At 29.6% G+C, this 16,274-nt stretch overlaps 2 protein-coding genes across 2 annotated transcripts; both read right to left on the bottom strand.

The window, feature by feature from the left end:
- Positions 1-10,280: 10,280 nt before the first annotated feature.
- On the bottom strand, positions 10,281-12,125 carry LOC131172929 (disease resistance protein RUN1-like). Its single transcript, XM_058134558.1, has 3 exons — positions 11,931-12,125; positions 10,938-11,846; positions 10,281-10,751 (listed from the first exon to the last, which is right to left on the bottom strand). The coding sequence occupies exons 1-3, from the start codon at positions 12,123-12,125 to the stop codon at positions 10,281-10,283; spliced, it is 1,575 nt and encodes a 524-aa protein (XP_057990541.1).
- LOC110641709 (TMV resistance protein N) lies at positions 11,291-14,210 on the bottom strand. Its single transcript, XM_058135300.1, is given in 4 exon segments — positions 11,291-11,846; positions 11,931-13,431; positions 13,628-13,875; positions 13,877-14,210. Coding segments are annotated over 3 exon segments (1,635 nt in total). The 5' UTR covers positions 14,138-14,210; the 3' UTR covers positions 11,291-11,846; positions 11,931-12,305.
- Positions 14,211-16,274: the final 2,064 nt, after the last annotated feature.

Raw genomic sequence — 16,274 nt, 5'->3', positions numbered from 1 at the left:
CATATTTTTTTTTACAATTGTTTTCCTTGTAACTTGCTTCATTTTATGCAAGCAATTTTGAATTGTCTTATAATCTCCTATGCTTCTTTGGCATTGTAATTCAAATCATTTTGATTGTAAAAAAAAATAAAGAAACACAATTTGCAAAATTTTTGCAGATATTTTAAATTTAAGGAAGTCATACCACAATTAAATATTTCTAGAAAATGAGAAAAATATCATGACAAAATCTTTAATCCACCAAAACAATTTCATAATTTAAATCTACTAATATATACATTAGGCTTTAAGATAACACATCAAAAGGGTAATCACTTCATTTTTTCCATCACTATAAACTACATCAAGTAACATCCAAATAAAACCCCAAAATGATCCAAAGAACAAATCCATAGAAAAAAGCACTATAATCCAATTTTTTGGACTCCATATTTCTTAACTGCAGATTACTTATTGAAGGAGATTCTTCACGTGGGTCTTCCTTTCCAAACATTAAGGATTTCTTTGACTCCATATTGATTTTCGAAAGATATTGTTGACATGGCTCTTCATTACCCAAAGTTGTTGAGATTCCAGATGAAGCAACAAGAGACATTCCATCACCACCACGATATGAATTCATAGGCAGATTGTTAGCATGATTGAATGCATGCAAGGCCTCCTCCATTGTGTCATATGATTTGTACAAGCTCCTGCTTACAACAATAACATGTGGGGCGCATTCTTGCCATGAGGTATAAATCCAAGGTTGAAGACCATGGAAGACAACATAAAATTTTTCTTTTCTTCTGTTGCTTGTGACCCTCATATTTTGAGAGTACAGTAGGATATGAACGTTAGATGAATGGAAGAATGAAGGTTATTCATCTCCATAAGCCATGAAGTAGGTTATAGTCATAAAGAGTTTTCATGGAAGCTTTCAATTTTTAGAGTTCCAACAGCTACAAATGTATTAATTTGACATTGAAAAATGTTGTTTGGTAAGTAGATATTAAATGAACAGACTTTATAGTTAAGTGGCTTATAAATGAGCTAAATGGCTTATAAATAGCTAAATGGCTCACAAGTCACCCTAAATGGCTTATATCTTAAAAGGGTAAAATGATAATAAATTTCAATTTAATTACCAATATGCCATTTTAAGCTACCTCAATTTGAGTCGTGTAGCATTTTTGAATTTATAATTGGTTATTTAAATATACAATTAGAAACCGATTTTAAAATTAGTTGCTATTAGCAATTGGTTAAGAAATCGATTATTAAAATCTATTATTATTAGCAACCGATTAAGAAATTGATTGCTAACCCCAATCGATTTAGGGAATCAGTTGCTAAATTAAAGAATTATTTTAATTGACTTTAAAGTTAGCAACTGATTTGTAATCAGTTATTATTTGCCATTGATTTCTTGTCGGTTGCTAATAACAACCGATTTTCACAACTAATAGTAAATCGGTTGCTAAATTTTTCCCTTCAAAAATTTCTGCTCAAGTTTATTTCTTTTTATTTACAACCGATTTGTAAATTAATTCCTAACAACAATTAATTTTGTAATTGATTAAAATCGGTTGCTATTAGCAATCAATTTTGCAACTGATTTTTTCTCCTAAAGATTTTCACTCAATTTTTTTTTATTTGCAACCAATTTATGGATCAGTTGCTAATAGCAACCGATTTTTGAAATCAATTAAAATTTATTACTATTAGCAATCTATTTTTCCCTTGAAAATTCCGTTTATTTTTTTTTATTTTAATTTGTAACCGATTTACAAATCGATTGCTAATAACAACCGATCTTTTCCTCCCCTAAAAATTCCTGCAAATTTTTCTTTTTTTTTTTTTTAATTTTGATTTGCAACTCATTTGCGTTAGCAACCGATTATGAATCGGTTGCAAAATTTTCCCCACAAGAAATTCCCAACAAATTTTTTAAAAAAATTAGCAATAGACAATCAATTATTAAAATCGATTATTAATTCGCTTATGTGAACAACTACTCATTTTCTTTTCCTACTATTTTTTTTTTCTCTTTTTCTTTAATTTTTTTATCATCTTTTTCATTCTCGTATATTTTATTCATCATCTTCTCCTTTCTAATATATTTTTTTCATTATATTTTTCTTTCTCATCATCTTTTTCTTTCTTATCTTTTTTATTTAATTTATTTTTCTTGGACATAAAAAAAATTTTGTATAAATATATTTTTTGTTAGTAAATTATTTGTAGTGTTAATTTTTAGTAATTATTTTGTTATAATATATATATAATTAATAATTTATTATTTTAGTAATTTTTGAAAATTTTATTTATTTAAATTTTTATTTATTATTTTGAAATTTATTTTTTTTAAATTAGCAACAGACTTTTTAATTGTTAAATTAGTTGTAAATAGCAACCGATTTAAAAAATGATTGCAAAATTAAAATTTTGAAATCAAATTTTTTGCAACTGATTATGTTAGCTGCCAATTTAGCAACATACTAGTAACCGGTAATTTTTTACCAAAAGTTTTATTTTTTCTAAATTTAATTAATTTAGCAACCGATTTAGTTATTAGTTACTATTTACAATCAGCTTTATTGCAACTGACTAAATTGGTTGCTAGATTGATTAACAACTGATTTTAATAGATCAGCAACTAGGGATGACAATGGATAGGGTACCCACAAAAATCACCCTACCCAAACTCAAACACGATAATATTATTAAAACCCAAACTCGTCTCAAATCTGTTTAAAATTTATTCTCAACTATTCAAACTCGTCCTAAACTCTATTATTATTATCCGGAAAAAGTCCAAACTCGTTTAATTTTATGTATTTTAATTAATATTTTGTATAAAAATTATTTTAATTAATAATTTATATTTTAAAAATTTAAAAATTTTATAAAATATTTAAATTTCATTTTATATAAAATAAAAAATATAAAAATTTATAAATATTATTATGTAAATATATATTTTATATTTAATTAAATATTTATATAAATATGTTCGAATAACAGATACTCAATATATAAAATTCGAATCTGATCAAAATTCATCATAAATATTATTTTTTAAATTTAAACTCAATTATATAATACTCAAATTATCTTATTAAAATTTAATCAAATTAAATATCTATAAAAATTTAATCTATTTTCACCTTATCAGCAACTGGTTCAATCAGTTGCTAATCTAATTTTTTTCAAGTGAACAGTAAGCATATGAATGGCAAGATAAGCCCTTAATAATTGATGTAGTCAAAACAGACACTTTTGTTCTGACAACATCAATTATTGAGGTAGCTTATCTTGCCCTTTGCATTAAAAGATAATTCCACGTAGCCCTTAGCATGTCATCTAGAAGATTTTAAAATTTTGCTGACATTTTGGGAAAATCTCCCATTAAAACTCATTATTACATCACTACTCAATAAGAATTCCCATACAATTTCTACACAAGTAAATTATTTAAAAAAAATAAATAAATTACCCGTCCAATTTAATAATTATTCACAACTCATTCTTTTAAGACTTATTCTTCCTTTATTTTCCAATTTAATAATTATTCACAACTCATTTCAGAATCTAGTCATTCAGTAACCCTTGGTCATCAATTCATGTTAAAACATGTTTGTTATAACTATCTTCACACATTTAACTCCATGGCAAAATTTCTATAATATGGTCTACTTATATAATTTAGTTCTATATAATTTTCTAATTAACACGAAAATAATAATTTATTCTCCTTAATTTCTTCCAACATCACAACCCAGCATAATTAGCAATAACAGAATAAACATTTACCATTTTATTGTACACCACAATCTCATCAATATTTTACCATGTAATCATAATTCTTCAAGAATCACTAAATTTAATAATTTATTTTAATTAATTAACTTAATATTTGAATCTCTAATAATTTTTAAATCCATGATTCATTAATTATTTCAAACCGCATAATGATACAAGAATTAAAGATATTCATAAACATGTATACAATCTAACAAAAATGTTAAAAAATAAAATTTTTGCGTGAGATCTAATTTCTTTTTCTAACCGAAACTATTTATTTCTCTCTATAAAACCTACGATCTCTCACGATAAACTCTCATTTTCTACCCAAAATTTTGTTGATTGTCCGTGAAAATGAAGTTTAGAAATCTTTTTTTTTTTTTAATTTTCTTTTCTTCTTTTCTTTTCTTATCTTTCTTCCTCTTTTCTCTTTCGGCTCCACATTTTTCTTGTCTCTCCTGAGACAAGAAAAAATGCAGCCATGTGCTGAAATGAATGATAGAAAAGCTGTCAAGTGTCAATCAATAATAATAATAATAATAATAGCAGCAATAGGGAGCAGAACACCCATTTGGGAAAGTGTCTGCCGTCCCTTTTGTGAGCAGAAAAATAAAAGCACTAAAGACCTCAAGTTTCAATTTCCTTTCTTCATTCACTCCTCACTCAAGCCTTAAATTAAACACTTATTTTCAACACAAACTCTAACTCAAAACCATCTTCCACTCACAAAAGCTAATAGTTTCTTTCAAGCAAGTAAATTCTTCTTTTCGTCCTCTCAATTTCTCAAGCTTACTTTGATATTCCATTGTTCTATGATAATTTTTATGGCATAAGACTAATAGGGAGATGAATTTTATTTTGGAATAATGGGTGCATATGGGTTAAAAGAGATGTGAAAATTCTAACTTTTAGGTAGGTGCTCTTTAATGGGTTGAATTGAAAGATGGTGTTTCTAGAGGAAGAGATGAAGTTAAGTTGGTGCAGTAAGGATTAAATTTAATTTTAATTAGAGAATATGACCCATGAATGAACAAATTTGGGATGGATGGTCAAGTTACTAATGGTTTGATAATTGTTGAGTATATTAAATCTTAACTAGAAAAATGCAAGAAATTTAGCATATTGTGTACATAAGAAATAGAGTTAAATATTTTTTCTCTAGTATTATTGGAAGTTATAAGCTAGTAAAAAATTTTAAGTGTTGTTAGAAATAGGAAAATTTGTGATTGGAGAGGTGGATTTAAGTTCTATATCTTAATTGTCAGGTGGATAATGAAATGTTTAAAGAATGATGTGATTATTGTGGAGCTATTAATAGAGATTAATTGTAATTAAATTTGTAAGAATTTTATGTAGTGAAGGGGAAATAATTTTAGCATGAAATTCTAAAGGAAAAGAAAAACATGTCGAATGGAGAAGGAGAAATAAATGGAGAGAATGTGAAATTTGTTATATTATTTTGTGTAGGCCACCAATGAACATTCTAAATTCATTTGTGATGTATTGTGGCTTGTTGAGAATCAGTTGAACTATTGAAATTTTGGGAAATGTTCAGGTTATGCCGAGATGCTGCTGGTTTTCTTTTAAAATTCTCATACATAAATAATGTATTTTATATTCTACAGTTTCAGATAGGATTTAAATTCTTTTCTTAATGCCATGTTATCTTTTTAACTTTAGGCGATGATCCAGCTCTTGTAGTAGATACTAAGGGTGCTCCAGTGATCTAGGCCTTAATTTGTCTTCAGTACAAGTGAGTGGATAAATATATAACACTATTATTTAATTAAATGTAAATTATTTATATTATTATTTTTGGGTATGAAAATGGGAACAAATAATGGTAATTTTATGTTTTATTATTGACTAAAACGAGATTTATAATTACGGCTGAATAAATGGCTGAATACTGTAACACCCCTGCTCTAACCACTAGATGAATTGTCCGCTTTAGCGGACCCCATCCTGAGCCTCACGGTTTTGTCCCATAGGTGGAATGGAGAACTTCCTAGGAGGTCACCCATCCTAAGATTTCTCTCAAGTGAGCACGCTTAACCCCGAAGTTCTTCCAACTCTCTAAGCTATTCTACCAAAAGGCGCCTCTAGTGATTAGTTTCCCCCATTTTAATGTATGATTTGATTCATTCCTGTGCTCTGTATTCCACTACCCTAAGTAGCCTCACCATCCTAGAAGCCTGTCGGGAGTTTACTCTCTTATGCCACTCTTCGCCCTCATCGGACTGCCTTTCCGGGTCAGGTCATCACAAATACACTCAATATATGCACCAAATAGATAGCAACTTGATGACAAGTGAATTTCTTTTAGCTCAACTTATATTTATACTGTTTTTGGGACAACACTTGATATACACATAGCCTTTGGGCGCGTATATCAGGTGGTAGCCCTTTGGGGATAGCTCTGCACATGTGTATGACCAGCATGTTTATTACTCTTGGGTTATTATTGTGTCATTATAGAGCTCAAGATGCTAGCATTGCTCTCAGACTGTCAGAGTTTATTATTGTACCTGAGATGCTAGCATTATCTATAGGAAGCATATTGTGAGTGTATAAGGATATTACAGATTTTATGATTTTAATATATTTATTTCAGTAATATTATTACAGCATGAATTTTTTTTCAACTCAATTACATGATTTGGATTAAAGGATATTTATTCAGCTGACCTGTTCTAATATAGTAGAATTGGTACTATTAAGTACCAAAACCTTATTTGTTCCCCTTTGTTATTTATTTATTCACTCACTGAGTAGTTATACTCACCCTCTTAATTTTTAATATTTCATATTCTTTTTGTTGACTCTACCACTAACAGCCTCTCTTCAGTATTGTCCTCTCTTCCACTTCACCAGTTATAAAAGTCTAGTGGAGGTCAGGCCAATATATTTCTTTTGGATACTTATTTTGTTTTAGTTTACTGTAAATCTGTAAAAATAGCAAGAAACTTTGACCGTAATTGTTTTTTTTTAATCCTCACAGAGAAGGTGTATGAATATTAGAGTATGTAACTATGTTGATGGGCACATATGTCATATTTTATACATCAGATTTATTCTCACAGGTTTCTGAATTTCTTTTAGCTATAAATTTAAGGGAAACTCTGTCAATTTCTTAGGTTACACTAGTTTTTATAGGTTAGAAATGGGTGTGACATATTAAATCATTCCTTATGAAAGGAAGAGATACAGAGATCTCCAGGGCTTTTTGAATGGCAAACAACCCTGCAGAATTAGAGTCCATACATCCAATAGGACAAGAAAAGATACAATGAAATTCCCCTTTTATGTCTCGAAGCATTCCACAAATAGCACTGGTACCCAGCTTCCCAAGAGAGGAGGAACAGTCCAAACAACCTTTTTACGTGCTTTAGATGGATTAGACCATGATTTTATCGCTTCAATTGTGATTAAAAGATATGTAGCAGTGAATAGAAAGCTTGCATTCAGTGCCCTCATCCACAAGGACATATGAAACATCGATTACATTTTATTAATTAACGAAACATAAACACTTTAAAGTAGTAGTAGTAGCAATAATAATAATGATAATAAATTTGAAAAAAAATGTTGGCTGTTACATATAATGATTAACACTTTAATTTTTTTAAAATAAAATTGAATTGCTAAAAATTAAATAAAATTGCTATTAACTCAAAATTATAATAAATGTTTAATATTATGAATTACTAAAGTTAAAATATATTAATGGCCTATGATTAAAAGGCTCGTGTAATTTATCTCAAATTTAATTTTTTCAAACAATTATGAAAAATAAATTTAATTAAAAATATAAATTAAATAAAATAAATAATATAATTCTAACTTTTATTATTATGAAAAAAAAATCTAACATGAGCATGAAAGCAGTAAATAAATATAAAGAGGTATTAAAGAAATCATAAGCATGTTTAATAATAAAACACTATATTTTCAATTAGGAATGCATTAGTTATATTAGCGAACTAGCATTATCCTTTTAAATATTGAGAATTAGATTTCTCCTCTTGTATAATATAAGTTGTTCACACACACCCATATATGCATGCTTATTTCACATAGATATCATATCACAATCCTAATTAACATGATTCGCCTCTCTTTTTAACTAAAAAAGAAAGTGAGAAAGGTGTTGAATTTAAAAAAAAAAAAAATTATAAGGATAGAAATGTGAAAATTACTAAATGGAAAAGGAAGAAAATTAATTATTTTTATGGTCTAAAATCCAATATAGCTTTGTAACTGCAAAAAGAGGAAAGCACGATGGAGTATAATGATTACTCACTAAAACTTAATACCACCAAGTTAAAATTTATTAATTTGTATTTAATCATAATTAATAATTTTATTATATTTACATATATAATTTAAAGTTGTAGTAATAAGTTCTCTCACATGATCTTGAACAGTATTAATTGGATATTTCGTATACACTTATAACTTTAAAAAATTAAAAAAAAAAAAACTATTATGAGTAGCGAGTTAATTAAACATGATCAGCAATACGCAATTAAGGCTCCAATTGTTTTACAGAAAATATTTTTTTAAAAATATTTTTAACATTTTTTAGCCTTTAAAAAAACTAAGCAAATAAATCGAGAGAAAATATTTTCTTAATTAAAAGGAATACTAAATCATTTTTTAAAAAATAACTTTCTTTTTTTTAAAAAAGAAAGTCATTTTCTAAATTTTAATAATTTTACTCAAATGTGAAAATACTTATTCATAGGTAATATAATCACATATCATTAGTTTAACAATACAACCAAAAATTTTTGACATATTGGCCCTTTCACTAAAAATTTTCAGAGGAGATAAAAGAACGAATTGCATTCTAGAACTGCATCTAACAATACTCCAAACATGTTCCTTAATGTGCAAGAGGAAGCTGCAACTAATCCAGTGGATTATCCATTTGATGCTAAGGAAGTGGCTTTGCAAACTTCATTAATAGGAAAGCAATTGGGTCTTGCCTTTTCTGAGGATGATAATACTATGGTGAAATTCTTTTTAGAACAAATTGAAGCTGATAATACTATGGATTTTTTTATTGCCTACCTTTATATATTTTGTTTGTAGGTGCTATAGGTGTCGTAATAGTGAGAGTTTATGGGTGAGTGGAATTATGGAATTGGTGGGTAGTGCAGGTGGCATAAGGTTGAGACTAAAACTTTGGTTTTACTGCTCTTATGGATCTTTCTTTGCTAGTTCTTGTCTCTTTGTTATAAGAGATGGTAGGGCAATGTATTTTTTAAGAAGATAGATTATTGTAATAGATAGGCATCAATTTATGAAATTGGTTTGATTTTGTGTGGAATTGGTTTTTTTTCGGTGGCATTTGTTAGGCTTCTTGCGTCTCTTTTGTGATCTGCAGATAGATATTGACTTCGTTTTTCACCATAAAGTAGTTGTTTTCTTAGTTCATGGTGGTCTTGTTTGCTTAGGAAACAATTTGACTAGTTAACGGTTTAAAAAATACGGGCGTGTCAAATACTAGAAATATCAACGGTATACTTCTTTAACTTTTTTTAAATAATTATAGAAATTTGATTGCACTGAATGCACTTTCATTAAAAATCTCACTTCAAATTGAATAATAATATTAATTGCTGAAAATTTAAGTATAAAACTTTAAAAATAAATACAAAGTTTTAAAAATTAAAAGATAAATAAAATTAAACATAAATAAATTATTGAAGTCTGTTATTGTTATTATTATATTGAATGGTTGGGGTTTTCCCATTGCTACATATCTGACTCTGAAAAGCATTTTCTTCACATTCTGCAATTACTTGCTCGCTCTTTGAAATTGCTTGCAATTGCGATCAACCTTCTCATCTCAGATAATGATCAAATCCTTACTTAATAATTATCTTAGGTCATAGATTAATTAAATTAATAAAATAAAATTAATTAAATTAATTTTATAAAAAATTAACTTAATTAATTCTTAAGTTTAAAAATAATTAATAAATAAATAAATTATTTTAATATAAACAATTGCCCCCGCAGGCTATTTAAGTCATTCTGGATGAATAAAAACTGAACTTAGCTCTCCTTGCTTGCTTGTTCAAAATTTGCAAAAAATAATTCAGTACCTCTTATGCATTTCCATTTAAAATTTAAACTAACTTTATCCTATAAGAGTCTAATTTCTGATAGCAGTCTATAATTCAGTACCTCTTTTGCATTTCCATTTAAAATCTCTTAATTACTGTTGATTACACCTCCAACATTAATGACTATTGCTTAAATGGCTCCTATTTGAACAATTGCAACATGAAAATGAACTCCAAGCAAAAGATTACAATCAAACCTTATAACAACTCAAACAATCGTTTTAAAAAAAAAAAAAAAAAAAGAAAACTCATCAATCGCCTAGAAGCCTCTTTCTGGAGGGTCCCTCTCAAGAATCAATGCACTGCTTGGGTTATTATTTCCTTTCTCCTTGTTTCTTCTTGGGACTTTGTCTTCCTCTACCCTTCTTCACTTAAAACACTTAAACTTTCCAAAGGTTTGTTGGATTGGATTAGCTCTTGTATTTCTTCGTCGTATACCACACGGATTCCACACTTCTTGATTTCCTCTTCTGTGAAATCAAGAACCAGCTCAGTTGGACTGAGTTCCTTGTGCCTATCTAGCTTGCGACTTACAATGAAGAACAGGCTAAGGTGATCCAATGCAACTTTCGAATCTCCAGGAATGGGGACTGTGAATTGCCACTCACTTATACCATTGACTGCAATGCGACAAATAGGTTCACGACATCTTCTCTCCCCAACAATAGCACAAACTGCAAAACCCGCAATATTCCACCAATTTTCATGTGGAGGTAGTTGCATTCTCAAAGGGCTCTTGACTCCCTGATTGCTGAACCAATCAGGAATTACACTTCCGGGTACGTATATATAGAAGTCAGGGAGTCGAGGGTATGGACTACCGCATCTCTGTAACAAAATTGTTGCTTGTAAAGTTTTAGAAATTAGAATGCAAAAATGGTAAAATGAAAAGAGAGAGAGAGAGAGAGAGAGAGAGAGAGAGAGAGAGAGAGAGAGAAGAAAACGCAAGTATTTTGAGAAAGAGGGATCAGAGAGAGAGGAGAAAACGCAAGTATTTTGAGAGAGAGATCAGACCTGATAGCAAATTTCTATGAACTCTTCATAGCAAATTTCTCTGAACTCTTCACTTAGGATACTATCCCGTACCTTCAGTAGCTTCCGAATTTCATATAACCAAAGCAAGTAACTCCTCAGCCATGTAAATGCCACAGTAATTTTACTTTGAAAGTAATTCAATTTGGAGCAATTGGAGAAACCGATGTAAAAACTCTTCTGGATATTGTGTTTTTCAAATATATTTGGAAGTGTTTGCAATGCAGTGCAATTTTCCATATCTAGACGTTGAATATTAGATGGAAGAGAAGGCAACGACTCAAGTCTTGTGCAATTAGAAAAATCAACATCTATAAGGTTAGAAAGTTGGATGATGCTTGAAGGTATGCTCAAAAGATGATTTCCACTTAAATTTAGTTGTACCAATGACCGCAAGCAGCTCAGATCATTTGGAACTTGTGAAAGGTTGCAGTAACTCATATCCAGTTTCCTTAGAGCTTGTAAATTTGGGATAGCTAAAGCCAGTAGATTTTCGTTCCTCTTAGTAGGCTGTAAGTAATTACTTAGAAGATCCCATGCTTTAGCCAATTTCGCTTGTCCAGAACCAACTCCAGCTACATCAAGCTCCTCCAAACTCGTCATACTCACCAACCCCTCGGGTAGTTTGCTAAGCTTCGAGCAGCCACGTAAATTAAGAATCTTGAGGGACTTCAAATTCCAATTGCCACTTGGAAGAGTAACTAAGTTTTCGCAGCCTTCCATGTTCAAACAAACCAACCTTGTCAATAATCCAATGGATTGGTGCACCTTAACTAGGCTTTTACAACCTTCAAGATTCAACACCTCAAGATTTGGGACATCTCTAAAGTCTGGGGTCTTGATTAAACATTGAGAATAACTAAGATCAATGATCTTCAGCAACTGCAAAGGCTGTCAAAACATAAAGAGTTACACTCAACTATGAAAGAATGAGGCTAGTTAATGTTTATATATACTCACTCTTTACATACTCACCTTTATTGCTTTCCATAATTTTTTCAAGTTGCTGTGTTGCAAGTGGAGCTCAACAAGTTTATTTGGTTGAAAAGTTGATGGCAGTGATTTAAATGGATATTCATGCCATTCCAAATATCTTAATTCATTTGAAAGATATTCAATGTCACAAAAAAAGCGCGCATTTTGAAGAATGAGCATCCTTAGATTTTTCATCTTTGAGAAACCTTTAGCTCTTATCAATTGTCCCTTTTCACCAGGTAAATCCAAGACTATGCCTTCATTTACTTCTGATCCCTAAACATCAAAGGCAACAATTAACAATAGAGAAAAACAAGAAGAAACAATTTCCAAAAAGTTAAATTATGTTGATGGCTTCTAAATAACTAAGTACTGTCACATTACAATCGATTTACGTACTGTATTATTAATGAAGACATGACGGACATCTGTATAAAGCCATATCCTACTGCGTTGTCCTGGTTCCATAGGGGATTCTTGACGAACAATTTTTTGTCCCATTTCTCGAAGCAAATCATGCATCCACACACTTTCATCTGAAACACTTATTAAAGATCTGTTGATAAGCTCTCCTATCCCACTGTCTGGGTAGAATTCGCAACTGTCCAATATTTTTTTCACATAATTTTCCTTCATTCCATTGAAAAAACATGCTATGTCGAGGAAAATTTTCTTATCTGTCGCATCTAACCCATCAAAACTTATTTGAAGTTTTCTTGAAATTTCTTCATTGGGTATTTCTCTCAGCCTATCCAATGCACTCGTCCATTCTTTCCTAGATTTAGCATATAAGTATGAACCTAAAACAACGAGAGCTAATGGGAGGCCACTTGCATATCTTACAAATTGGTTAGACAACTCCTTATAATCATATGTTGGACGATCATTCTTAAAGGCTTTCAAATGAAAGAGTTTAAGGGCTTCCTCATGATCCAACCCGTCAACCATATATTCATTATCTACTCCATGTTGGGCCAACAAATGTTTATTTCTAGTTGTTATGATGATTCTGCTTCCCACACCAAACCAGTTTTCATCTCTCTTTCCAATTAAACACTCTACATGCTGCAACTCATTAACATCATCAAGAATGACCAAAACCTTTTTATGACATAGCCTCTTTCTTATCTCATCTGTTCCCTTGTGAACATCATGTATTTCTAAATCCCGATTTAAGATTGCAGATAAAAGTTTTTTTTGCAAAGAAACTAAACCATCATGTGTTTCAGAAGCTTTTCTAACATCTGCAAGAAAAATGCTACCTTCAAATTGAGAATACATTTGCTTGTAGACAACACTAGCAATAGTTGTTTTACCTACTCCTCCCATCCCCCAAACACCTATAATTTTAACCTTATCTGACTGCCCTAGATCCAGATAGAGTCTCATTTTCTCCAATCTTAATTCCATTCCAACGAGACCCTTAGTTATGTCACTGCTAAATGGTCTCAACTTGCTGATTATGTCTTTAACGATCTCACGAATAAACTCTGCCTCATCCCTGCAGCATAAAAAATCTGACACTGAATCATATTGGAATAAAAAGCAAAAGGAAATATCAGGTGATTATATTCATGCTGCAAGTAGGGAAAATGAATAATATGCTGTTGAAAGGAATAAACTATAGACTAAGAAAGTTATTTCTTAACAATATGCACCAGGATCTAAAATTAAATTGGAACAGAAGTTACACTGACCTGTCTTGCAGATCCCATCCCGAGAGATCAGCCACTTCTCTCATTGCAGCTCTCCATTGTTGCACTTTCTCAATATTATCCTTGAAACTTCCTTCATGGACAGCAAATGCCTCTTCAAAATTCCCCGACTGCTTTCGCACTTGAGATGGAGTTACATCATAGAATATTGGCAAAACTGTTTGCCTCCCAGCTTCCTTGCATTCAAGAATTCGTACAAGTTCATCCAAACACCATGTTGAACAAGCATAATTTTTCGAGAAAAATGATGATTAGGATTCTGGATTCTGCTATTGCTTTAGGAAGTGCTTGCGAAATACTTTGGCCTGTCTCAAGTTCTCTATCGTCCTTGAAAGTGTTGATTCCCTCATGATACAACCGTTCATATAGATAACTGATAAAACTTCTGCGGGTGTCTGCACCTCGGAAACTAAGGAATGCATCATATTTCCATTCTGAAGAAGAAGAAGAAGAATAAGAAGAAGAAGAAGAAGCCTCAGTAATTAAAGCCATGTAACTAAAACTGGTGAAATTCTTCTTTGTGTTTATTAGCGATGAGAATTTGCTCCAGCACTGGTAGTGGCATTTATAATTAAAGCACTAGTAGTGGCATCTACAATTAAAGCTGCAAGTTCAGCTTCTGTCCTGGAAAATAATAATGACTAGCTGAGCATGATTAATGTGTTTCTCTGTACTATACTGTTTTTTAATGACAGCAGGGACCCATAAGCATAATAATAGACACAATATTAATATTTTAATTTAACTAATTATCAAACCAAAGTTATTCAAGAATCTATGTTTCTTTATTGAAATTAATCAAAACTCTTTTATTTCTTGAAATGATTAATTAATATATTATATAAATAATAAGATAACATAAAAGAATTTGGTATGGCGACGAAATAGGTGATGTAAATATATATGATGCAGTGTCTCAACTAAAGCAATCTTTTTCTTACTCGTTTTAACCTTACCCTACTCATCATGCGCACCGACACTATAGGTATGCCCTACTCATCATGCCCTCTCATCATGCGCACCGACACTCATCATGCCCTACTCTACTTTCTAATCATTCATTTTTATGAGTCTTAATTAAAATAAAATTATATTCAGTACAGTTACCTACAATAATTAAATTTATTATTCATTCACATTACAGAAAATTATTATTCAATCTATAATTATTATTATTTTTATTTTATATATATATATATATATATATATATATATATATGGGGAAAGGAGAGTGGATTCCGAGTGTCTATATTTTTAGCTATTATTAAATTACACTCGACCTCCAATATTATTAATATTTATTAATTAATTTTTATATTTTAATCTATTATTATATTTTAATTTTAATTTTATTAACTAAATAATTCTCCTTGAATTTTTTATTTTACCTTTAGCCAAGAGTTAAAATATTTTTATACCCTCAATCATAAGTTTTTATTTAGCGTAACCATTATACATACAATGATTTAATTATAATTATTTATTATAGTAGAACTGAAATCTGTCATAATCAATAATTATAATGAAATTATTGTACATACATTAATTTCATTATATAATTTTTCCTCATTCACACCTCACACGTCTTTATCCACCTTGCTTCTATCTCCTTGCATAATTCAAATTCCAAATCTAAGCCCTCAAAACTAGATTCTCATTGTGAATTCACCTAATTATGAACATAGAAATTTAATTTAGAGGTTCAATTAAAATATATAATTTATTAATCTATTTATATTAATTAAATAGGTTCATTAACTGGTAGAATTGTTTCATAAAAATGTCACACCCAACTTCCACTGACAGCAATGATGTATTCTGAAATCAAATTTATAGCATTCTTCCATAATTTCACCAATCAAACATAAATGCATGCCATAGAGTATAATTTCTCAGCTAACAGATAGAATCGAGCTAGCCAATATTCATACTGTTAGGACTTAAAGCTATATACATACACGTATCTTCTCAATGAGGTAGAATAAGAGAAATTGACATATAATTCATTAATTATATAAATTTCATTTCAAAAATTAATTTATTAAAAAAATAAAATCACTATAAAAAAAATCAGTTTTATAATTAATTATTACAATTAATTGAAATCAATTACTATTAATAATTAATTTTACAATCAATTTTTGATTCTTTTTTTTTCTTTAATAAAATAGTTAATTTTTAAAAATTTACAACTGATTTAAAATCGATTGCTAAATTTATTGTTATTAACAATTTATTTATAATTAGTTACTAAAATCGGTTGCTATTAGCAATAAATTTATAATTGATTGCTAAAATCAATTACTAATAGCAATTAATTTATAATTGGTTGCTTAAATATATAATTAGCTATGATTTTAAAATTGGTTGCTCTTAGCAATCGGTTAAGAAATTGATTATTAAAATTTGTTACTGTTAGCAACCGATTAAGAAATCGATTGCTAAAATCGATTACGAACAGCAATCGATTTAGGGAGTCAGTTATTAAATTAAAGAATTATTTTAATTGACACTAAAATTAGCAATCAATTTGTAATCAATTACTAAAATCGATTGTTATTCGTAATTAATTTCTTATCGGTTGCTAAGAACAATCGATTTTTACAACCAATAACAAATTGGTTGCTAA

The sequence above is a fragment of the Hevea brasiliensis genome, chromosome 14 (genome assembly GCF_030052815.1).
Source record: "Hevea brasiliensis isolate MT/VB/25A 57/8 chromosome 14, ASM3005281v1, whole genome shotgun sequence".
NCBI lineage: Eukaryota > Viridiplantae > Streptophyta > Magnoliopsida > Malpighiales > Euphorbiaceae > Hevea > Hevea brasiliensis.
Note: the sequence above shows the minus strand (reverse complement) of the source record. Positions and strands in the feature narration are given on the sequence as shown.

Excerpts from the sequence above, each read along its gene's own strand:
- LOC131172929 (XM_058134558.1), bottom strand. The coding sequence starts at position 12,125 with ATGAAAAATCTAAGGATGCTCATTCTTCAAAATGCGCGCTTTTTTTGT. Across the intron at positions 11,847-11,930 it reads AATTATGGAAAGCAATAAAG|CCTTTGCAGTTGCTGAAGAT; the intron begins GTGAGTATGTAA and ends ATGTTTTGACAG. Across the intron at positions 10,752-10,937 it reads TCATAGAAATTTGCTATCAG|AGATGCGGTAGTCCATACCC; the intron begins GTCTGATCTCTC and ends ATTTTGTTACAG.